Genomic DNA, 25,984 nt, shown 5'->3' with positions numbered 1-25,984 from the left:
GTTCATATAGAGTTTTTAAAAGCCTTTCTGAAACAAGATGGTCTGCACGAACTGATGCAGTTAACGCGCTCCACCCTGGTTATAAGCAAATAACTGAAGACTTGACATCTATCTCTAGAGATCCAGAGCAAGCTCCTGGCCTAAAAAGCGAAGCTCTAAGCCTGTCCAAGAAAATGTCATAACTGGAGTTCCTCATTTCAACAGAAATTTAAAGCACAATATTAGAAAGAATTCAAAAAACCAGCATGAGTCTTCAAAAAGAAACTATAACGATTGACGTTGTTGCCAATTTGCTTTGTTCACTATGTTCTTTCATAAATGATATAAGGAAGAATTTTGATAAATTTGAAGCGTGTGCCAAAATTCAGAATCCGGATGCTAATTATAAAGACTTAATACAACGAAAAATAGTAATTAATTCATCGTTTGTGGCGTTTTTTGTCGATTGCAATATTTGACTTCAGTGGAGTTGAAAAGTTCTTGCGAACAACTCTCAAAAAACCATAGATAAAAAATGAACTTCGAAGCACAATGGAAGATAGACTAAACAGCTTGTCAATTTTATCAATTGAAAAGGAATTACTACAGAAAATTGAATTTGATGACTTAATTCATGATTTGGCAACTGACAAAGTCAGAAAAGTATGCCTTCAATAATATTTTATTGTAAACTTAAACTAACATATACATATATCTAAAAAAAACATATCCATACAAACATATAAAAGAAATAACCTTACATAAAATGGAAGGTAAATTAAAAAAAATATATAAAAGTATACAAAAATACCTGTTTAAAATTTGTTTTAGTCCTTTTTAAAAAGTAAAGATATTTTAAAAAGAAAACACAAATCAATTTTAAAATGATTTTTTTATCCTAAAGAATTAAAAAAAATATATTATACCTACTTTTTTTGGCCCCCAAAAGTCTAAAGATCCTGTCTCCAAATAGTCTTTTACACAGCTTATATTTAATTTAGATTTTTTAACATCAATATTTATATTACCCATAACAATACATTCTCCTTTTTTTTTCTTTTAAATCATTACCAAGTTCTTTAATAAATGAAACTTTGCTTAAACCAGGAGGTCTATTTATTGCAGCCATATTTGTTGTTTTATTTTCCTCTGTGAACTGGATTTTAATGCTTTAAAAAAAATGAGGACGAAGGTACTCTTTGGTGATTTATATTATTACGAATAAACATTATAATTCTTACTCCTCTTGTCTTACTACTGCGATGTAACGTTTCTCTTTAAAATCCATTAAGTTTTTTACTTTGGTGGAATAATCAGAAAAAAGCAGACTGCACGACAATACTTCCGATAACGCATGCAGGCTTGTCGATTTTGCTGCGGACAAAATGTCATTGTAGCAATTACATTAGAAATGCTTCCAAATCCACTGATACCATTACCTCGTTGTAGCCATGATCGGGTTTCCAGACCTAAGGCAAAATTTAGTGAACGTAGAACGTCAAACTTTTAAAACGCAAGATATCGCGAAATCCTTCTCCGACCAAGTTACAAGTATCCTCTTTCGAATCTTATCTGCAGCTAATACACAATGGCAGCATTGCCAAGATGCAATCACAGAAGCCGCCTCTGACGTGTTGGGTTTCAAAAACAGAAAGCATATGAAGCGTGCGGTCGAAGATGTTAAGCTGTTCTAAGAAGTTCGAAAATTGTATGGCTCCGACTTCCCCCTCTTTCCGACTTAGACAAAGTTAAGATTGAAATGGCTTGAATACCAAGCTCTTCAAAGCAGCTGGAGATAATTTGGTTAGAAGCGTGCACCAACTTATCTGCCAGATATGGTTTCAAGAAAGCATTCCCGATGATTGGAACCTCTGCATTCTTTGTTCGACACTAACCTTCTCTTTATCGAGTTCAAGCCCGAATATAACAACAATTTCTTTCAAAAGTCCGTCCAATGCCGCAATTAGTAGCATATGCTGATGACATTGACATAATCGCAATAACTTATGGCGATGTCAATGAGGCTTTTATAGGTATTGGAGCAAAGCCCGAAAAACGACTACATACTGTCATAAAGAAAGGATCTACAAAACCGACGGCGCCTTAGTTACTTGGAATTAGTTAAGGACTTTGTCTACCGAGACTCCGCTATGAAAACAGAAAATAACACCAGGCACTGCGAATAAACATAAATTACAGGATTGTAGCGCCACCTTAAGTAACTAAGTAAGTTAAATAACGAATTTTTGAGGATATTTTATAATAATGCATAAAATATTTCTGAAGGAACCTTAATCGTTTTCCTTAATTTGTTCTACGACTCAGGAAACAAATTTAATATTTTCTAGACATGAAAACCTTAATTGGAAATAATTAAAATCAAAAATTAAAATGAGCCTTGAAAGCGTGACTATTCCGAAAAAGGAAAAAAAAAGATGTATTTAAAAAACTTGCAATACATATCTTAGAACTTATTAAAGTAAGAAACATTCATCGAAAAAATTACCGTCAACCCTTTTCTTGATAAATGTTTTCCCATTTTAATAAACGCATTACTGAGCAGATACAAATAAATCGTAATAGAAAATGGAACACAAAACTGAGCTTTATGGATAAAAACGCAAAACCATTCTGGAACATTGTAAAATTAGTTAAGAACAAAAACCGTAAAATACCATTTTTGAAGGATTCTTCTCAACATTTGTTCCACGCATAGCAAATCTATTTTGTACAAAGTTTTTCAAAAAATCACTTAGTTTCTCAGCATTGGGAGGACTTTAGTAACTAAAGAAATTGCTAGTAAAACAATTGAAAGATTCGATACTACAAACGGAATAACTCCTCTTAATGCATTTGTAGAAAAAGGAAATGTAAACAATGCAAACTCGAAAGCAAGGAGGTCTGGACAAATTAAAAAATAGTTACACAAGTAACTGACTTACGTTCGAATAAAATATTTAACGCCTTTATAATTAATTCGTGCTTTAAATTGCAATACTTCCCTCATAATTGGAAAAAATCAAGGGTTGTCCCTGTGCTTAAGGCTGGAAAAGCACCAGATGATCCTGAAAGCTACAGACAAATCAGTTTGCTGAGCAACATAAAAAAAAGGTTTTTAAAAAAATACTGAAACAACATATTTTGAAAGTTATTTCATATAAAGACATTCTCCCCGATATACAATTTGGCTTCCGGAGATCTCACAGCACAACTCACTAGATTAAACGAATTTGCAATCATGTTCTAGACCATCGTTCCCGTATTCAATCAACGGGCATGATATTGTTAGACATCGAAAAGGGTTTTGATTCCGTATGACACAATGGTATTATAAACGGTGATTTTTTAAGAGCTTGAAAACTTTTTTAAAAAAAAAACGCATACAATTTGCAAAATCGCATCGATTCTTTATTTGAAACGTTAGATTAGTCCATGAAATTTACTTTTTGAAGATAATTTCATTTAAATGTTGACCGCGGCTGCGTCTTAGGTGGTCCATTCGGAAAGTCCAATTTTGGGTAACTTTTTCGAGCATTTCGGCCGGAATAGTTCTTCCATTTTTGGCAACAAAAAGTTTGTTAGCATTGAACGATAGCGATCGCCATTCACCGTAACGTTGCGTCCAACAGCATCTTTGAAAAAATACGGTCCAATGATTCCACCAGCGTACACACCACACCAAACAGTGCATTTTTCGGGATGCATGGGCAGTTCTTGAACGGCTTCTGGTTGCTCTTCACTCCAAATGCGGCAATTTTGCTTATTTACGTAGCCGTTCAACCAGAAATGAGCCTCATCGCTGAACAAAATTTGTCGATAAAAAAGCGGATTTTCTGCCAACTTTTTTAGGGCCCATTCACTGAAAATTCGACGTTGTGGCAGATCGTTCGGCTTCAGTTCTTGCACGAGCTGTATTTTATATGGTTTTACACCAAGATCTTTGCGTAAAATCTTCCATGTGGTCGAATAACACAAACCCAATTGCTTCGAACGGCGACGAATCGAAATTTCACGGTCTTCAGCAACACTCTCAGAAACAGACGCAATATTCTCTTCTGTACGCACTGTACGCATTCGTGTGGTTGGTTTAATGTCCAATAAAGTAAACTGAGTGCGAAACTTGGTCACAATCGCATTAATTGTTTGCTCACTTGGTCGATTATGTAGACCATAAATCGGACGTAAAGCGCGAAACACATTTCGAACCGAACACTGATTTTGGTAATAAAATTCAATGATTTGCAAGCGTTGCTCGTTAGTAAGTCTATTCATGATGAAATGTCAAAGCATCCTGAGCATCTTTCTTTTTGACACCATGTCTGAAATCCCGCGTGATCTGTCAAATACTAATGCATGACAATCCTAACCTCAAAAAAATCACCCTTTATTATAATTGGAGGATTTGGAAATTGATTAGTTCCTTTAATACTTGGTGCTCCTGATATAGCTTTTCCTCGTATAAATAATATAAGTTTTTGATTAGTACCCCCATCTTTAACTCTTCTATTAGTAAGAAGAATAGTTGATAATAGGGCTGGAACTGGTTGATATACAATTTGGCTTCCGGAGATCTCACACCACAACTCACCAGATTAAACGAATTTGCAATCCTGTTCTAGACCATCGTTCCCGTGGTCAATCAACGGGCATGATATTGTTAGACATCGATAAGGCTTTTAATTCCGTATGGCTCAATGGTATTATACATAAAATGATACAGTTTGACTTTCCTTTGTATTTTTGTAAAATTCTTCAGAGTTTCTTTTTCGATAGATGGTATCAAGTTCATGTCAATTGTAATGTTTCTATGTCGTTATTTGTCAATTTCGGCGTCCTCCAAGTCTCAGTACTTGGTCCGGCCTTGTATTAAATTTACATTTCGGATTTTCTAGGTCTACCGCAATGCGAATCAGCTATTTTCGCTGATGACAATGCAGTATTTTCATGAATTTTCTCTCAACATTGAGACAAATCTTAAACATGCGATCGAAGTACTTAAAAAATATTATACAAAATGGAAAATAAAGCTGAATGTGGGGAAAACGCAAGTCATCTTCTTTACACGAAAATGAAAACCTTGCTATCTTCCCAGCAATCAGCTATATGTAAGTGGTACCACAATTAAATGGGAGCACTCTGTTAAGTAATTAGGTGTTCATCTCGATTCAAAACTAACTTTTTACCAACATGTTCAAAATACTCTTAAACAAATGAGTAATATTTTGGATAAAGGTTTTTTAAGTATATTTCTTCTATTTTCGTCTTAACTATTTATTATATTTTTTTTTCTCCCAAGATAATGTTTCATTTGTAAGACATAATTATTATCAAATTTCTGAATTGTAAAATGAGCGGTCATAGACTTTTTTAAACATAGTTTTTACAAAAAAAATAATCTACTACTAAGTCTCACGATACAACTACATTTAATTACAAAATTAAATACTTACCTTTATATTCATTTAATTAACTATTAATTAGCCACAAAATAAAAAAACCAAGCGTACTTCTTTTAATTTGAAATGCTTTTATTAATTATTTTTCTTTTATATGTATATTCATCTACGTACAAATATCTTAATTAATGTTAATAGCTTACTAATATTATAATTGTATGCGTATTTTATTCTGATTAAACATACATACATATAACATTTGGTTGCATAAAAAGATATACAATATTTAATCATTATATAATTTTTGTATAAAATTTATTTTTGTTTTGTAAAATTACAATTATTTATGCACTACAAATACACGTAATTAATTTTTGTTGTTGGTGTACAATATTAATGTAAGAAAATATTCAAAATTAAAAAATAAAAGTGTATTAATTATAAGACAATTAAAATACAAACAAAACTATTTAGGTATTAAAATATATAAAATAAAATAGCAACATACAAGTATTATTATAATTCTTTTTATAACAAATAATGTTGAGTGGAATGTAAAGATTTATTTTAAATATTAAACAAAATAAAATAACTTGGTCATAAAATAGACATACTGACTACAGGACGCAAATATTTGTATGGTTTTTATTAATATCAGTATACTTTTAAAAAATAAATGTCAGAAACTGTTTGAATTTTGTTTTAATTTTTCAAAAAGCTTTCAAAATTGGAATGTCGATTTTCACAAAGTCCCCTCCGAGATGAATATTTATTGATTTCTGTAAGGTCTACAGGAATTATGTGTGTGATGGTTGCAGCTTACGATTTCTAAAATTTAAGCAAATAAAAATGAATAAATTAAAAACTTAAAAATATATAAATTTCTTTTTATTGTATTTAACTATGTACGTAAAAAAATGTAAAAAATATTATAATTTTTATAATACAAAGGGTGACGTTAGCATATTATTTCTTTTCATTGGGAGCAAAGGGAAAATGATACTTGAAAATGATGTTTTATTTTTCTATATGTAAATAAATGAAAAACTTTTAAAGTTTCAAATACAAAAATAAACCAATGAAGTATGGATTGTTTATTTTTTGTTTTACTAAAATTCTATTTAAGATGATGATTAGCAAAAATGTTTGATGTTGATTTAGCGGAATAAATAAAAAAGTACCATTTTTATATACAAAGTGGTTCACATAAATTTCGAAAGTTAATAAGAGGATAATTGGTTGAAATAAAAATAATAATTGATATTTGGTATGGAGTTTGTGTATGTCAAGAAATTACTAAAATAAACTATTCAAGGTCGCAGAAACAACATATATACTGTGCGATAACTTCTTTTTCTTTACGTCATTGTTTAATAGTGAGCATTAAAAAATAAAACTTATTCCATAAAATTGTGTGAAAAAGAAGTTTTACAATTTGATAATGAACAAAAGAATCCCCTAGAAGAATTTGTTGTGGAAAATTAAATAATTTATTAATTTATTAAAGTTCTGAAAATAAAAATGGGAGAAAAAAACAGATTTGCCTAATGACTTCAACATTCTCGATGTGCGGTTTAAGAAAGAATATCTGCACAATACGCCGAAATTGGATCTGGCCCTCCAGGTTAGGGGTTGTGCCGTCGGGGTGACTTCCTGACCACGGAAAAATACTTTAGTTGCGAAGCACCAACAAGCCTCATATACGGACGGATTTACTTTTGACAACCCACGCAAACAAAATAAGGACAACGAACTTCGGATTTGTACGTGGAATGTTAGGTCGCTTAACAGACTGCAATTAGCGGAAATCCTCAACTGTTTCAAGGCAGATATTCTATATTACATCAAAGAAGTGCGATGGAATGGACCGGGCAAACGCAAACTAAAAGACTGCGTGTATACTACGGCGACTTAAGCTTAATATGTCCGTATGCTCCAACAGAGGAGAGAGATGAAAACACCAAAGACATATTCTTTGAGCTCTTGGACAAGACATATGAGCAGTGCCCTGGCTATATGGCCTGCCTGCCGCCACCTCCGAGAACGAATTCAGACTGATCGATTGCACTGCGGGGTGAGTTGTTCTGGTAGCTGGTACGTAGTTCACACATCTCAATATCCACAAGGGGACATGGAAATCTCCTGATCAATCAACTTGCAACCACATTGACCACATTGCGATCGACGCGCGACACTTCTCCAGTATACAGGATGTCCGAATATTCCGAGGGTCCACCATTAACTCCGATCACTACCTCGTTATAGCCAAGCCTCTAATAACCTCTTAAGGAGTCCTATTCTGCCTAAATACCTGGTTTGACGACGAATGCCGGCAAGTGCACGCAGCGAAACAACAAACATACAACATGTACAGAAGTACCAGAGCTGCTCGCGAGTTCTACGAACAGAAGAGGACGAGGCACACCGGCTTCTAAGATGGAAAAAAAGAGACCTTGAGAAGCGCGCGATCGAGGAGATAGAGGGATGTCACAACAGGAATGAGGTTCATAAATTTCATAAAAAGGTAAAAAAAACTCCCAAGGCTACCAGCCACGAATCGAAGCCTGGAAGGACGATCAGGGGAACATCGGAGTAGAATATAGGAAGACCACTTCTTCAAATTATATAACGGCGATGATGAACCAAATTCCGCTGTAAGGGAGATAAAACCACTGAACCAAGGCGACGCAGATCAACAATTTCGCCTACCCGACCTCGACGAAGTGAAGATAGCTAAACTGGAGTCAAACAAAGCTGCTTGGGCTGACGGCATTGTTGGCAAACTATTCAAAGCACCAACTCACCTGCATAATATGGTCGGAAGAAAGCATGCCCGATAAGTGCAATCTCAGAATAGTGTGCCCGATACATAAGAAAGCAGACCCTTTAAATTGCGCCAACTACAGAGGCATCAGTCTCCTTAACATTGCATATAAGATCATCTCTGCCGTATTATGTAAACGTCTGAAGCCGTTCGTCAACAACCCGATAAATCTTTATCAGTGTGGCTTCAGACTAGGAAAATCTACTATCGACTAAATATTCCAATACGGCAGAAAAAACTCAGGACCTTTAAATCGATACCCACCATCTCTTCATCGATTTTAAAGCCGCGTATAACAGCATCTATAAGGAAGAGCTCTACCGAGCAATGTCTAGTTTTGTAATCCCCGTCAAACTTATCCGTTTGTGCAGAATGACGATGGAGAATGCACACTGCTTTATCAAGGTCGGAAAGGATCTTACCGATGCATTTGATGTCGAAAAGAGTTTTAGACAAGGCGATGGACTGTCATGCGACTTCTTTAATATAGTTCTGGAAAGAATTGTGCAAAACGCAACCGTCAACACTAGAGGCACAATCTTCCAAAGGTCCATCCAATTACTCGGATACGCAGATGATATTGACATAATTGGAAGATCAAAGCGTGTTGACAGTGGATCAATTTTGAGCATTGCGACGGAAGCGAAGAAGATGAATTTAGTGGTCAATGAGTGCAAGACCAAGTATATGCTGTCATCAAAAAAGGACATTAAACAACGACGTCTTGGACAAAACGTCACCATGGAAAGCTATAACTTTGAGGTAGTTAAGGACTTTGTCTACCTAGACACCGCTATTAACACAGACAATGACACCAGCGCTGAAAGTAACTCTTGCAAATCGCTTCTTCTTTGGACTTAGAAGGCAATTGAGAAGTAAAGTCCTCTCTCGAGCATCTAAAATCACCATCTATAAGACATTCCGGTTCTCATTTATGGCGCTGGGGCCTGGACTCTGTCAAAGAGAGATGAGACCGTCTTAGGATGCTTCGAGAGAAAAATTCTACGGGTGATTTTTGATCACGTACTCATAGATAGAGAATAAGAAGAAGATATAACGACGAACTGTACGGCCTGTACACTGTACAGCGCTACTAACCTAGTTAGCAGAATTAAAGTCCAACGGCTTAGATGGCTTGGTCATGTAGAGGTAATGGACATCAACGCTCCAGCCCGGAAAGTCTTCTACCTTCTACTACTTCAATATTCTCATTACTTCAATATTCTGTTTGAAAATGTTTACTTGCCATATCAAACCTATGAATTCCCGGGATGGAGTAGGACACATTTAGTCCAATTTAATGGCCTATTGTGATACCACATGAATCTTAAGGCTTTCTTCTAAGCTCAATGGAATCAGTTTGAGTCCTTTATGAAACGTGATTATGTTATGATTGAGATCGTTCAGATTGTTATAGAAGAATTCTCCTAGGTAATTTTTGCATTTTTGAGCTAGATTAGGCCATGTACAGAGAATGTAAAGAACTGTTTCCTCCTATTTACATACAGCTTCTGGAAAAGTCATTTTAGAATACGCCTAGTTGCGTGGCGTGATTTTCTATAAGACAGTGCCCGGTTATGACACCGATTATCGAGCTTATATCCAATCTGCTTAAGGATAGCAAGGACCTTGAGCGCTTTAAATTTAGTGTAACCCTGTTATTTTTCGTCACCTACCAATCTTTATCCTTAAAAAAATGCTGAAAAATGTTAACTAAATCGTTCTCAATAGACAAACGCAGAACGGTATAAAAGCAATGTTTGGCCTCATTACGAATTCATAGTCTTAAGGTTACAACCTGATGTTCTTGGAATATATACACATATGTAAAATTGGAGTATAGATTAGAAATCAGCACTAAAAATTGACTCTAAAACGAATTAGTCAAAAACATAATAATAGGTACATTCAAAGTTAATTCAAAACTAACTCATCTCGTCATATGAAAAATTCCGAAAAGTAAGTGAGGTACAAAAATGATTCAAACTTTATCTAAAAGTCAAAGATTTGTGCTTCGCAAAATCACCACACAATTAATTTTTAAGTGATATGATGTGTGACTTTGACTTTGAATAAAAACGTTTTTGGTTGTCTTAGTCATTTTTAAAATGGCATATTTTATAAATATTTAAAAAAAAGTTTCTTTTGTTTGTGCAACAGAAAAAGTAAACGAAATTTTGTTGACCAGTGTAATTTGCCATGCTTTCAAAAAAGCTAAAAAAGGATTTAATAAAGCAATAACTATACTTTACGAAAATGTATCGTTTTAAGGAGATCATCGTGTATTGAAATATGCCTTGTTTTACTTTAACGTGCAGAACTTTTTGGAATGTCAATAATATTCAAATACTAGGGATTTAATATATTGAATCTATTAGTAGCCAAATAATAGTCATCTTTTTAGCTAAAGCGTTCGAAAAACGTTGTTGGTTGTGCATCACTCTACAATATCAGTGATTTGGGATGCACATACCAAGAGGTGAATGCTGTTCAATCTCCTCGATGAAAATACCACCTATTTTGCGACAAATGACAGCATTGAGTTTTTGAAGCATAAAATTCTACACGGTTTTTAATTCCCCATTGAACAATTCTGTGAAGATCAGAATTTAATGAGCTTATCATACGCTGCCCTTGGTATTCCACATCCGAAGAACAAGGATGAGAATCTAAAAATGAATACGAAGAGCTGAGGGTATTATCATCAGTCAAAGAATTTAGTGGTTTAGAAGTTTCAGACAAAAGATCATTTATACAAATTGGGAAGAGTGTTGGAGACAAAACGGAGCCCTGGGGTACACCAGCTTTTATGTGTGGATATCAGATTTGAACCCGTCCCATACTACTTCAATTGGATAGTCCGAAAGGTACTGAAGATTCTTGCAAAGGACCACATAAATTATGTAATTTTTTATTAATGTATCGAAAGTTACCAGCGTAGGGAAAGATTAAAAAAAAAAATCATATGAAATTATGGCCGATGATCGCTTATGGTTGTCCTGTGTCGTTCAACGTTGCCCCTTCCCAGATGGAGAAGTTTCGGGTGTTCGAGCGGCAGTGTTAACGACGCTGTATCGGCTTATATCGAACAGCCGAATCTTCTTACGTGCATTAATATTCCAATGAGGTTCTACACAAGGAGGCTCAAATCAACAGAATTGACAATTTCGTAATAAAACTCGTTCGCATCTATCCTAACGACGAGTATTTTGAGCTCCTTCATTTCATCAGAGGCATTCCTCTTATTAGATAGATGTGGTCTGATTCAGAATAGATTGGCAGTTCCGCTAATCTACCACGTCAGACGACGATGGGCGAATCCTGTACAATCCCTGACGTCTTGGCACAAGGCGAAGCGAACGGGACCTAACTGATAGGGTGAAGCAGGAAAACCAGTTTTGGTGGCTTTAATCGGCACTAGATAGTGTATAGTCAGGATGGGATTTTAAGCCTTGACCAGCTTACATCATTGTTTTATAGTTTTGGGGTTTAGTTTTAAGAAGAATAGGCAACTTATAGTAATCGTATGGGACCAGTAAGTTATGGTTAATTAGGCTAGTTTTATTTAATTTTGTCAAGCTAAAAGAATTAATAATTAAAAATTAATTACAAAAAAAAAATTTAAAAAGTGCGTTGCATTGTCATGTTGGAGGTCTTGGGATCAAACCCTGCCTGCGACATGTAAAGTTAGTAATTCTTGTGATGACAAGTGCTTTCTCAAAATATAAACCGATCGGAATCGGCTTAAAGCCGTGGGAATAGTAAACAGTTATAAGTTTTCACTAGGCCCTGTTCTCAAAGGGCTCTTACACCACCTAATTTATCTATTTTTTATAATAACATTTTTGGCAATTTAAAAAAAAATTCTGCCTCTGAACTTCTTAAAGCTTTTAGTTTCTGTTTTTGAGAATGAAATTTTCAAATCCTCGCAATTTAAAAAAAGGAAGAAACAAAAAAATGTTATCCCATTTTTGAAACTATTCATAAAATAAATCATGGGTCAAATTTTATATGTTTTTTTTTACAGTTATTTAAAAAACAATATAAATTAAAAAGTTGTGGTACGAATTGAGTTTTCAATTTTGATATATAAAACAAATTTTCAAAGCATACGACAAGTTTTATCATGTAACAACTTTATTCATTTAAATGATTTTGAGACTATTTTTCATAAAAAGTTAATTTTCAAAACAAACTGCTAAGTAATTGGAACAAAACATGGCCTTTATTTCAATTCTAAGATAGAAACCATCCAAGATCAGATTTAATACAGAGCTGTTGAAAAGACGAGAGACCAAAAGTCAGCATTATGTTTCAACTTATAATTAAAGTTTTTGTGTAAAATTAAATCGAATAATTTCAATTTCAAAAATGGAACATCCTGTCTGCAATGTTTAAATAAATAAATATACAAAAACAAAAAAAATAAAGTTACCTATATTTCGAAATCACTCACTTCTGTGTTCCTTCCCCCATCAAAGCCACTTGAGGGCATATACGAGTATGTATAAATCCTTATAGTTTTGTTTTTATTGTTTTGGTTTTTCTTGTGTTTCATCCTTTTAGCTTTGTTGATTTCCTTCAATGTATACGAGTATGAGTTGAGTGTATGCGTCTAATTTAATTTAGTTTACAATTTTATACTTTTTGTTTTTCTGTTTTGTTTTTTAGTTTTATTGTTTGCTTCGTTCTTTAAACAAAATTGTTTACATCAATATCTCGAATGGCTTTTGTTTATCAGGGTTATTGTTGTGTTTTGTTTTTTGAGAGAGGTTTTCGGGTTATCCTTTGAGCGGTATTGAATCGTAACACACGGGATTGGAGACGACTACGACGACGAGCGACGTGGTTGAGAGGGTAGGAGGAGGTGAAAAGGACGATGATGATGATGATGAAGGACGGTTATGGTGTATAGTAGCAAAGGGGACGAAGAATATTCATTTTGCTTTCCTTTGACCCTTTCGTTTCGCTTTTCCTTTATTGTTAGAATTATTTACCACAGTTGTGGAGGAGTTGTTTGTTGAAGAAGAGGAGGAGGAGGATGATGAGGAGATTGGTTTAGTGCTGCTACTTGCCATAGCTATGCTCCGTGGTATGCCACTGCTGGTGATGACCTTTGTAACCGTGGTTGTGGTTGTTGTGATGCCATTCGTAGAGCTCACAGATTTGGTTGTCTTTCGTATTTCGGACGATGATTCGTAACCATCTTCTGGTGGGCTATCGTAGTCCTCGTCGTTGTCCTGATTTCGGCCTGCATCACCATCATCATTGTTATCTACGATAACTTTATCTAGATTGATGTTTTTCTTGGTCTCTGCTGGAAATATTTGGGCCGACGACGATGACGCCGACTCCGACAAGGACAACGACAATGAGAAGTCTTCATCATTTCGACTGGTGTGCTTGTTATCAACAGCATCATTTTCAAATTGAATATCTACTGCTCCTTCGTCCTTCAATTGCCCGAAATGTCCCTGTGACAAAGACGATGGGCATATCGCAGTTGAAGGCGAAGGCGAAGTTGAAGTTGAAGTTATCGTCGCATGTTGTTTATCTTCTCCTCCAGCAAAAGCAGAATCAGAAGCAGCAGCCATGACATAGTCTTTCTTGTTTTCGTCTTCGTGGTTTCCATTGTTTTCGCTTGTTGTCCTAAGGTTGTTGTTTTGGTTTATTAGATTTCCGGAAGTTGGAGCTGTTGTTGCCGGCAGTGGTTGTGGTAATGGTGGCTGTGGAAGGCTGAGATCGAGAGGTTGAGATGATGATGATAGTTTTTCTGTATCTTGTTGGTTTTCAGATTTACCATCTGTTCCAGCGCTATTTGCTTTTGAAACCAACTGCAATTGAGGGGGTATTATTAAAGTTTTGTTTAGATTTGTTACAGAGAGATCTATCGGAGTCATCTTGGATTTGGTGGACTGGCCGTGAAGGGGTGTGGTTGTGTTCGGATTTGTATACACTCTACAACCGTAAACTTCATCATCGGTTTCTCCATCATCATCATCATCATCTTCATCATCGTCGTCATCATCATCATCGTCGTCATCATCATCATCATCATCTTCCTCATCACCATCCTCCTCTTCTTCTTCATCATCATCATCGTCATCATCGTCCTCATCATCATCATCTTTGTTGTTTTGAGCAAGGAATTGTTTCAATTTCATTTGAATTTGATTTCGATTTGAATCTTCAGAGTCTGTTAACGTTGTCGTCGATGATAGCACAAAAGTTCGATTACCATTTCCATTTTTATCCTTGTAATTGATAAAGCTGTTACATCCTCCTCCATCCACTTGGTCGTCCCCGTCGTCATCGTCATCGCGTTCAAACCCATAATCATCATCCAAGTCCTCATCGTCATCATCTGAGGATTTTGTTTCTTCTTTTTCCTCAAGGCTCCTCGATAAATTCAACTTTACTCTTTTATTCTCCAACAGTTCCTCAAGGACATTTTTCATTTTTGCATTTAATGACAACTCAGGCTTATCTTCGCCGTACACTTCAGTTAGAGATGACGGTGTCGTTGGTGCGGTGGTGGTGTACGTAGACGTAGTAGACATAGAATAACTGTAATCCTGGGGGTGTGAAATTATTTTGGTGTATCGTTTGGATTGCCGAGGAGTGTCCTCCTCAAGTTCGTCCTGTTGTTTTTCTGCTTCTTCTTCTTCTTCATGGTTTTTCGTTTCCTCCCCATCGTTATCGAATGATGGATAGCTGCAATCTGTTGGTCGACCTACCGCTATACTTTGGGCACAACCGTCACCGGCTATGATCGGGTTTATAACTTCGACAATTGTGTGTTTGGGGAAGCAGGCACCATCGACCGAGGACGATGAAGTAGTCCTAGTCGTGGCTGCCTCAGATGAATTTTGCTGCATTGTTAATGCGGTGCTAGTAGTTGTTTTTACAACCGTGCTGGTGGTGTTTAGTGTTTTAAATACTCTATCTTCTTCTATAAAATTACCGTTTTTGTTCATTTTAATGATATCACCATCACCATCACCGTCGCTATCGCCATCCTCGAGGACGTTATCGTCCTTTTGGTTCTTCTTTTTATTTTTGGCATCATCATTATCATCATGATTATCATGGTCGTTATCGTTATTGTGGTTGTCGTTGTTCGGATGGTCGTCATCTGTTCGAAGGAATAACTTTTCTGAATTTGCATGAACCGTTACTATGGATGCATTATCGTCGTCATCCTCCTCACTAGCCGATACGGTTACGGTTTCCTTTTCCGGATCTTGTAATTCCAATGAGATTATTTTCTCTCGACATGTTTCAACCTAAAATTATTATGACGACAAAAATGTGTTGTGGAAGAGACAGAGGTAAATATTTATACAAAATAAAAATTTTAAAAAAAATAACTACTTATTTTTAACACTGCAAAAGCATTGTGTACAGAAGAAAAAGCTGATAATAAAACAAGGTGTCCTTTTTCCGAAAATGTAGATATAAATAATTATAAAAGCTTGTAGAAAAATCAGTGTGATACAAAACAGTTTAAGGATAATAGAAGAAACCAAATTTACACAAGAACAATAACTTTTTGTCGAATGTAAAGCAAGATCTTATAATATTATTTTTTGTATTAAAATTGTCAAATAATTTCTATTGCAAATAGCACAGCACGCCTCATGCAAGTTTAAATAAAAATTTTTATAAATAATGTTTTCATAAATAACATGCATAAAATATTACAAACACATTGGATTTTTATCTTAGAAGCAAGGAACTTACAAATTGAACCACCTTAAACCACAGTTTGACATAAATATAAAATTTTGACTTTTTAATAAAAGAATTGCTAAAAAATTTTGAGTCAATTTGAAGACCTGGCAAAATATACAAGAAAAATTTAAAATCATCAAAATAAATCAAAAAGTCGATTTTTAAAATAATTTATTTTTGTCTAATAAATACCGGATAAAGAGTCCATTATTAATACAAACAACTATTAAAACGTCATTGGCATTAAATGTAAACAATGGAAAACATTAATATCGTGTACTCGTAATTCCTTATACTAAAGATTTTAAAAAAACGATGTTATCATTCCAAAATATGTATAACTTTACGGAGTTTCCAAACCTTATACCCCCCCCCCCTCTGCGAGATTACTGTCTTTATTTTCGTAGGAATTCAATTGGATTCAATACTTAGCGTATTGCGTTAATGCCTTTACAGTTTAGTTGTATAAGTAAAGATTTCATCGACAGTTTTATAAGTTATTTAACGATATTCACCAAAAAGCGGTTTGCTTACAAAAACTACTAAAATCTTTGTTTTCACACAATTTATAATTTCGAAAAACTTTAGTAAGATCTTTCCTAAAAGAAAGGGCAAATATTCAGGTTCTTCAGAAGTAACCTTGAATAGGAGATCAATAATTTGATATTTAGTTGCCTCTAAAGTCCAGAAATTTTTCTTCAATTCTATCTAATTTTTTTTACGCACGGATTTACGTGCATGGATTCTGTAAGTATTTACAACTTTCAAAATTGTTTTTTCTTTATAAAATAGAAAAACTTTTAATATCTTACAAAGTTAAGAAATCTACGTTTTAAATTTATATTGCTTGGACCACTCTAGAACTGAGATTTACAAAAAAATTCCAAGAATATAAATTTCACAAAAACAGGTAAAAGATTCATATTAATTATTTCAATATAAAATCTATGAATGTCCCGAGAACTGAAGTGAAAAGAGATTCCGGAATGTGTAATTTGTGAGTGCAACACTAAAGTCTCGTCCCAACTTATTTGTTTACCTTTAATTTGTATAGTAAATATGTACTAAGATGCACATATATTTTTTTTTCAAGAACCAAACATTTTTATTTTTTTTTTTGATTTTTTTAAGATCAAAAATATTTTCAAAAGATTCCTGCAAAACAGTAATTTTCTAGAATTTATCTTCTAGCACCAGCTTCAATCTTCGAATAAGCAGACTGATAACGATATTAATAATTGAGTCCGAAAAAATACGTCATAAAAGCAAAAAAATTCTTCGCAAACGATTCTGTTTTATTTTTAACACAATTTCTAACATTTCTGAGTGAAATGCACAAAAAACCCTTTTAACTACTGTATTTTAGCTCTCAAATATGGCATTTTTAGAAAACTATTGCAATATCTATGATAGATAAAGATATTTACAAATAGAAACTTTGTAAATTTGTTATTAGGAGATCGATATGCTTTAAAACCCTCGTTAAGGATTGTGTGAAAACGAAACAAAAACATTAAACGATGAGAATTGGGGCATTCTCATCGTAGCTTTTCTACAATCGAGTAGTTGTTATTGAAGTACGACCTAGACATTTTCAACAGCCCTTTTGACTGGATATTATAATAAAGGTCCTTCATCAGAAGTGGGATTCATCCTAAGCCAGCGTATAATCAATTAAGAATTTTGATTATTGGGAAAAAAGTTTGCGATGTTTCTGAATAAATAGTTGGAAGAAAAGTCCAGGTATTCGGAGTTTTGGAATGAGAAAGGAAAAAGATTTTTTTTTTTATTTTTGTCTTATATTTTTATTTGTCCAGTTCTGTGTTTGAAAAGAAATACAATACAATAAACACGGCTATTAATAAAGGTCGGGAGAGTGGTGTTTGGGAGGTTGCTGTTCAGAACGATCAGCAAAATTTAATCAGTTAAAAAGCAGTTAATGATAGACAAAAAATAATTAATAGTTTTCTTGTCTTCGACTCTGTTCGTTTGCGTGTAGATATTAAAAAATGGTGTGAAGATTTTAATTTAAGTGTTAAGCGAGACAGTTTAGAACATTTTGATATTATACCACGAATTCAATCTGTATTATTGGGAAGACCTTAAGCCTGGTTTGAAAAATGTGGTTTCTGCATTATCAATGGGTAGATTTGCTTTCGTCGTTGATTCATAACTTTGCTAGTGGTATCAATGTTGTCGCGGTTTCGGGGAGGGTGGCGAATTTTTAAAGTTATGAATCTATCTCACACAATGATTTTATCATGGCGAAAATTGCTTAAATTCACCAGTTACCATTTGAAATTCCTGAAGAGATGATAGTTCGATTTGTTATTGGTTGTTGAGATAGTTACTCTTCTTTTGCTAGCCCTGTTATATTAGTTCAATAAAGAATGGTAATCATCGAATGTGTGTCGATGTTCGTACAATAACAATTAAAGACCGTTATTTATTGCCAAGAATAGATAATAGACCAATAAGCTAGGACTACATTTTTCGTCTTTGAACATGTCATTGGGATTTTGTCAGATGCCTATAGCTGCAGCTTCAATGGAAAAAAACTGCATTTGTGACTTCTGAAGGGCATTTCAAATTCTTAAGAATGTCTTTGGGATTATCAAATTTTTATGCAGTTTTTTAGACATTACGCCTTTTAGGATTGAAATTAAAAGTAAAATTGCATTGGTTTTATATAAATGATGTAGTTATAACGTCATCAAGTGCCGAAGAAGGCATAAAGCCTTGATCTTGTATTGAAAGCTTTTCATTGAATATTGAAAAATGCAAATTTCTTCAGATACAAATTAAATATCGTGGCAGAGAAGTATCAGTTGAAGGTATAAGCACGAGCTCCAAAAAAAGATGCACTTATGCCTAAGTTATCTTAGTCTATTTGGTGTGGCTTAAAGCCGTCTACCAGGTTGACAGTAAATAAATAAATATCGTAAGTTAATTTACAAACCAAATTTAAAAAAACTTAAAAAAAAAGAATTTCTAAAATATTAAAAATATTAAAAATCTGCCTCTAAAATTCGTTTTCTGTATCGAAGTGCAGCTACTGTATAGTTGTATAAAACACCCCATCCTTTTTCGCCGTTTAAGATGCTTATTGTCTCTCCTTCTTCAAGGGTTTTTTTAAGAAATACCATAACACGAAGTTCTTCTTAGTTGGACAAACCGCAAGAAAATGGAAAACGTCCTCCCTGGTGTTGATGTTGCAACTTCGCAAATAATTGGTAGATCCGTACGGTGCGTGGGGTATAAAATTTAAACTTATTATTTCACCTCTTATTTTAAAGACATTACTGATTTTTCAACAAAATAGCAATCAAGAAAGTATGTGTTTTCACAAAGATAATAGTTTAATTTGCTATAGTAATTCCTATACAGTGAAGCTAAAGCATCTTCAGTGTATCTATCTTATAAGATTCTATCAAATTTATCTAACAACAAGTTGAATTTCTCTCTTAGTTAGGAAGGTTGTTCTTTTGTCTGGATATCTAACTCTACTCCACACTCTGATGCGATGTCTATCCACACATTGCAAATACTTCCACCCGTTCGAATAATATTACTATGTTTGGTATTTTAGTGTCTTCCATCTCTAGAACTTTGACAACATAATTAAAATGCAATTTTAGGGTATTCAAAAACATGGGGGGAGACAAGTTTCAATAATCAACATATAATTTGGAGTATTTTTGGAAAATGTCATACATGTGTGTGTTGTGGATTGCACAATCATCATAGTATAATATCTAAGGTAGGTAGGTTCATAAAGCTTGTTCATATCCAATTTACACCTATATCGCCCGTATCAACATTAAAACTTTAATTAATGTTCAAAGTCTTGATTCGGCGATAGCTTCCACAAATCACTCGAGTATAAGAATACCTTGAAATTTCTTTTAAAATTTACGACACCACATCATTAGCAGACGTAAAGAATATTTTCAAATACGTCAAAATACTATTACATATGACAGGTGAAGTAGTAAATTTTGGATAATGACAACTCTTTAAAAAATAGCGAAGACATTTTTCGACCGATTCATATTTTCTGTATCCCCAAACTGTGCGACACGTAATTGTAACTAATTCAGCGTCCCCAAATCGATGAAATTGCTCGTTTAGCATCTGATAGTTTTTCATCGAGATGTATATTTACATTTAAGTTCGCCGATATTATCATACCAAGATATTTGTATTTGCGTACTATCTCCACATCTTCTCCATTGAACTTCTACTTTTCAAAGCAAGCATATCGACCGCCACCGTCTCTGAACGCCATTGTTGAATAACCCTTTCTAAACCAAGCTTGGAATTCTGTTAGAATTCTCTTGTCTTGCACCCATTGACTAAGTCTTTTGTATAATAACGCAGCAAACAATTTGGCTGAGGTGTTTAAAAACGAAATTCCCCTGTAGTTTGCTGAATCTTTGTAATCACCTTATTTGTGAATCGGAAAAATAATGGATTTTTAAAACTTTCGGAAACTTCGGCTGTTTCGAAGATTCGGTTGAACTCCACGGTTAGTAATTTCATAAACTCGTTTGTTGAATTTTTATAAAATTCAAATGGGATTCGATCATTTCCCAGGGCTTTATTTAGCTGTGAGTTGTTTATGGCTTCCTGAATATCTTCAAGAGCAAAAAGTGCATCCAAATTTCCATCTAGAAACATAGGGGCCGCATATTCAAATAAAGGAGATAATAATGGGAAGAAGGCTTTTAAAGAGGGTTCTCAGCAGAGGAGCATTTAACGACAGCGAAATAGTCACAGTTATATTTTGTTGTTCACATGCTGCCTGTTTATCATAACAAATTCGTTTAAAATCGTTGTTGGCTTCGTTATAGAGTACTTTGAAAATATTGGAATTATATTTATTTGATCTCAAAAGTTTTAAAAATTTAACAGATTTATTTCTAGCTTTCAGGCATTCTGCATTAAACCATTTTTGTTTAAATAAAATGTTAACACTTGGTAATTTACTAGGCGGGATAGCTTTCTTTATGAATTCCGTTAAGGTTTCAGTATCAACTGGGCTATGTAGCAATTTTAGATTTTCAAGATTTGCATTTAAGTTGTGCTGATAGCTTTCGCGAATTCTTTTGTTCCAAACAAGTTTCGGTAAAAGTCCTAATCGCCTTATGCTCTTCTGGTTTAAGCTCGCAGTAAAGGAAAATGTGACTTATAATGGCATATGAGACAAAATATAACAGTTTCGAGTTGGAAACTAATTTTTTAGGTATTCGATTTACTTTAGTAAGTGACTCTAAAGCAATAAAAGCCACAAAAGATAAACGCAATTTAATGCCAGGAATTGGACGATGGTGGATTTATCTATAAGATTTTGAATTTGATATAGTTTATCGCAAGGGGTTAATGGTTCAACATGTCGATTATCTAAGTAAAAATCTACCCACTAAAAATGTTACAGACTTTAAAATTTCAAAGATAACTGTTTGTATGTAGAACAAACATTTGATATAATGAATCAAAAGTAAGAGAAAAAGATACTCCATCTATTTCAAAAAACACTATAGTCGGAGGTCTTTTATACCGAAAAGATAAAAGTGGCGCTAAGTTATGCCTTTCCCAAAAATGTTGATTGATTTCTATTCGAAAATAACATGAAAGTAATGGCCCTATAGGTTTGGAAAAAACTATTTTGAAAATTAAAAACCATTTTTGGATGCCGTCGATGGCAAGGAATGTCAGAAAATGTATAGAATTACGAGTATGTACGATACAATGCATTATAGGTTTTATACCTTGGAGTGCCTTTGATGACTTTAAGAAAATGTGTTAAGCAAATGGAATTGAACACCATATGATTGCTCCAGGAATAATCATAGTAAATGGTTAAGTAGAACCATATGTTGACACGGTTGCAAATCTTTTAAGAACTTATTTTGATATTAACACGGAATGGGCATCTTACCTTAGTCGAATATAACTTACGTTGAACAGAACAATCAACAATATTTAAGTGATAGGAATAATGCTTTTTGACCGGTATAAGATAATGTTGATCACTAGATTTAAAGGTAAATTTATTTAAATGTCTAATTGAGAAATCGGTGATCTGTTTCGAGTTATAAAATGTTTTGTTTCAAATTTTGTATGTAAATTATGCAATAGAAAAGCTTTAGATTGCCTCCGAGCTATTGTAAGGATTTAATCAATTAAATCAATTGGTTTATTTTTGAAAACCACTTTTGAATTTGTTGGTACAAAAGACAAGCTTAATATTGCCTCTAAACAATTGTAAACTTTGAAGTTGTTGGGACAATAGACAAGCTTAAAGTTGTAGATGTTCTTAATGGTGAATATGTTCAACCTTTTGCATTAAATCTTGATTCTACTTTCTTTATTTTGTTAATAAAGAGAAAATGTTGTTATTGCGTTATAACAAAATTCGTTTTGTTTAAGATTTTGCAACGATTTAAAAACAATCTGGGAATGCGAACATTTTTGTGATGATTATGCCTGAATTCAATTTAATTTTGTTTGTATTGGTTCAAATTGTTGACAAAATTATAATTGTTACTTTTCTTTTTATTGTTAAATGTTTATTTCTTTTGATGTTCAAATTTACATATTATCCCTAATGTTGATTCAATAAAACGGTTTGATATATTAAATCGGATTCAAAATAAATTTTTAACTTATAAATTTGAAATGATTGAGAGCGCTGCATATTGCAAGATGGCCGTGATAGATAAAGATATTTACAAATTATAACTTTTGTAAATTTGTTGTTAGGAGATCGATATGCTTTGAAAACGTCGTAAAGGATTGTTTGAAAACGAAACAAAAACAATAAATAATTTTCGTCTAGTGAAAAGTGAAACAATGAGAATTGGGGCATTCTCATCGTAGCTTTTCTAGAATCGAGTCGTTGTTATTAAAATACGACCTAGAAATATTCAACAGTCCTTTTGACTGGAAATTATTATAAAGGTCCTTCTAGGCCCTTTCATGTATATTCATAACAAATGAAACAAAAAACTCTTTACACATATTTTTAACTTTTTTCTTGGGCGATGCTCCTACATCGCACTGTGCGTGTCGCATCGATCACGTATATAGCCCAAAGTTTGCAATTGAAAAAACGTCAAAAACGCCTCTCTCGATACTTTGTTTGGATATCTTGAATCTTCTTTAAAATTTGCTTCGAACAAAATTATTCAATAATAATAATTCAAGTATTATTTTCGTACTGAATGTCCACAGTTTCGATTGTATGGTTTGGATTTAAATTCATAACTAGGTAAGAATTTTTCATATTCATCACCTTAGGTTTCAATTAATTTCTCAACTTCGGTGAATTTGTTTGAATATCAAAAAACTAGGTTAACCCTTGTTTGCATATCAAGGTTAACATTTTGTGTACCTCATTTTTCAATTTAATAAAGTTTTTTTATTTTCTATAGTTTCTTTATTTTTCTCACTCAAAAATATTATTTGTTTACCTTGACTCACCTTCGAAAGGAATCAAATTTCTTAATTTTTAATAATTCAGCTTTCAAAAACCTATTTATATGTATAGTGGCAGTAAAAATTAAAGCTGTAATAATTTAAACGATTGCAAATGTTTAACATAGAGCCCGCACCTTTTGCCAGAAACATTAACGAGAAAGGAAACCTTTCAAAGTTAAATTATTATTATTATTTTTTTCCATCAGAAGTTTTGTGGTAATAAAATCCAGAAATGGCGAAAAAAAAACTCCCAACACAAAAATCCAGGTTAAAGTAAAAAGTTTTATAAATAAATTAAATAAACACAAATACATAACCAACAATAACAGAAAGTTAAATTTATAATCCCAACAAAATCAAAATAAAAGTATTTAGGAATTTTGACGTTTTCACAGCACAGCCATTAGTGTGTGGCTAAAATGTGTGTGTGCAAGGAGCATCAGATGAGCTTAATTATTATATTGTTGGTAGACCAAAAGCATGTATGTCCTTAGTTCAAGTCCTCTCGTCCTGGCTGGCTGAATGGTAAGTCGGTTTTGTGTAAATAATGGTTACTTGTTGTAGATTTTGTTTTGTTGCAACTTTGTTTGTCCTTCTCTTTATTATTATCTTTTCGATAGAATGTAAAAGTTTTATTTTTGTTTTTTAATGGAAATGCAACAAAAGTTTTTGGTCATAGTTTTGACTATATTTGCAATGTTATTTTTTCAATCTAAAGTATTATTTTTTTTTTCAGCAATTTAAGTTCAAAAAATGTTTCATGTTTTTAATGTGGGAAACAAACATAATTTTTTGAATAAATGTCAGAGGAAAATTTATTCGAAAAAAAAAATTATTTTTTTATTCAAGACGTCTGGTTAGAGTAAAAATGTTAGATTTCAATAACTTGTGTGCTAAAAGGCAACACTGTTTGTCTAATCATTTTTTTTTATATCAGCTGTCATCCTTCATACAGCCCGATTAACTGGATATGTGAAAGGGACTCTGAGGAGTCTTGCATCAGGATATAGGGACGACAAAGGCATGGATTCGAAAGCAGAGATCATTTTGGAAATGGAGCCAAATTAATATTTTGGTAAAAGATAAACGATTTTCTAATGATATTTGTTTTTTTTTAGCTGAACTTTATGGCAGAAATGGGGCCAAGGCAAAAAGTTGAGGAATTTAGGCGGCTCATTAACACAAAGATCAATCAAAATCAAACTATGGCAGAATGTATTCCAGAGTTTAAAACAAAGGTGTGTGTTTCAAGTATAGTTGCTGAAGACCAAATTGGACAAGGATTTGTTGGTCTTCATACTCCTGGATAGGCTTTCGGATGACAATAAAGACATGCAATCTGGTTTTGATGCTCAAAGAAGTTTCACGGAGCTTGACATAGTGTTCACTCGGCTCTTAGAATTTAGTGACCGAAAGAAAGATTCAACAGTGACGACAAATACAGCATTCTTTTCCAAAGGAAAGCTCAAACCGAAAAGGTTTTCTAACTTAAAGAAAGATAATTCGTACGACTACCGAAAGTAAAAGAATGGGAGGAAATAAGGCGAAAGATTGTCTGCAACGTAGTGAAAAGATTAAGAACGTACAATCGATTGAAATCGATGATAACAAGTACGGGTTTATTGTTACAAGAACAATTTGCTTTCGGAATTTCGAATGAAGTGACAGTTTGGTGCCTTGATTTTTGAGCCACGTGATACATGTGCTCGAACCGATAATTTTTTAACACTTTAAGGACTTACTTATGGAAATGAGGCAGAAAATCTTTTTTTCCATTAGTAAAGCAACCAAACTTGGAATGAAAGTTACATTTGAAGATCGTCATGCTAGAATATACGAAAAGAATCGAAAGCTTTTGATAACGTCAGAGAAGAAGCCTGGACTTATCCTAATATAGGCGAAAATATCAGGCTTTTTTGGACATCCATGGCATTTACTTGCAAGAAGGATGTGGCACAAAAGGATGTTGCATGTTTCAGTGTACATATTTCAGTGTACTTAATAAGAAGCAAAAATGAAGCGTTAAAAAAATGCAAGGCCTACGAAACTTTTGCAGAAAAACATGTGGATTTTTGGAAATGTAAGTCCATCGGAAAGAGAGCATATGTTTTGGATTAAGGGAACAGCATTGGGAGTTGGTAGACCAAGTAAAGTAAATAAGATTTTTAAAAGAAGTTTAAAGCACACGGTTTCGTAGAGAAGCAAAAAGCAAGGCTGGTGAGTAAAGGGTATGAACAAATTCCTGTATTTGGCAGCATAGATACGTACTCCCTCGTAGTTAGCAAACAGACAACTAATTGCACGATTGTTGCATTTTTCAACATTGAGCAGACCATGTATTTCATTAATTGTAAATGCTCTATCCCAGTATGTTATGGAACCTACACATCAAGACTGAACTGTCATAAGGTACTTAGTTTAGGTTAGGTTAAAGTGGCTGACCGTGATGGAGAAGGACACACTTATAAATAAATTAGGTGGCTCAGCAGTCCGTTGAGAACTAGGGCCTAGTGAATTACTTTTGGAGGATCTATCAATTCCTCGCAAGAGGGCGTACTCGTGAAAAAAC

General features: G+C 33.7%; 1 protein-coding gene across 16 annotated transcripts in view; it reads right to left on the bottom strand.

Moving 5' to 3' along the window:
- LOC129953701 (protein lap4) overlaps nt 1-25,984 on the bottom strand; it is a 448,072-nt gene that overhangs the window by 4,739 nt on the left and 417,349 nt on the right. For 13 of the 16 annotated variants that reach the window (XM_056067050.1, XM_056067052.1, XM_056067056.1 and 10 more), the window contains one exon: nt 12,844-15,485. The exons of 1 other annotated variant lie outside the window; for it this stretch is intronic. In XM_056067050.1, coding sequence (XP_055923025.1) covers nt 13,137-15,485 — 2,349 coding nt within the window. In that variant the 3' untranslated portion in view covers nt 12,844-13,136. Of the gene's footprint in view, nt 1-5,486; nt 6,204-12,843; nt 15,486-25,984 lie in introns of those variants that run through there. 2 more of the 16 variants (XM_056067064.1, XM_056067066.1) reach the window with 1 other exon arrangement.

The sequence above is a fragment of the Eupeodes corollae genome, chromosome 1 (genome assembly GCF_945859685.1).
Source record: "Eupeodes corollae chromosome 1, idEupCoro1.1, whole genome shotgun sequence".
Taxonomy (NCBI): Eukaryota; Metazoa; Arthropoda; class Insecta; order Diptera; family Syrphidae; genus Eupeodes; species Eupeodes corollae.
Note: the sequence above shows the minus strand (reverse complement) of the source record. Positions and strands in the feature narration are given on the sequence as shown.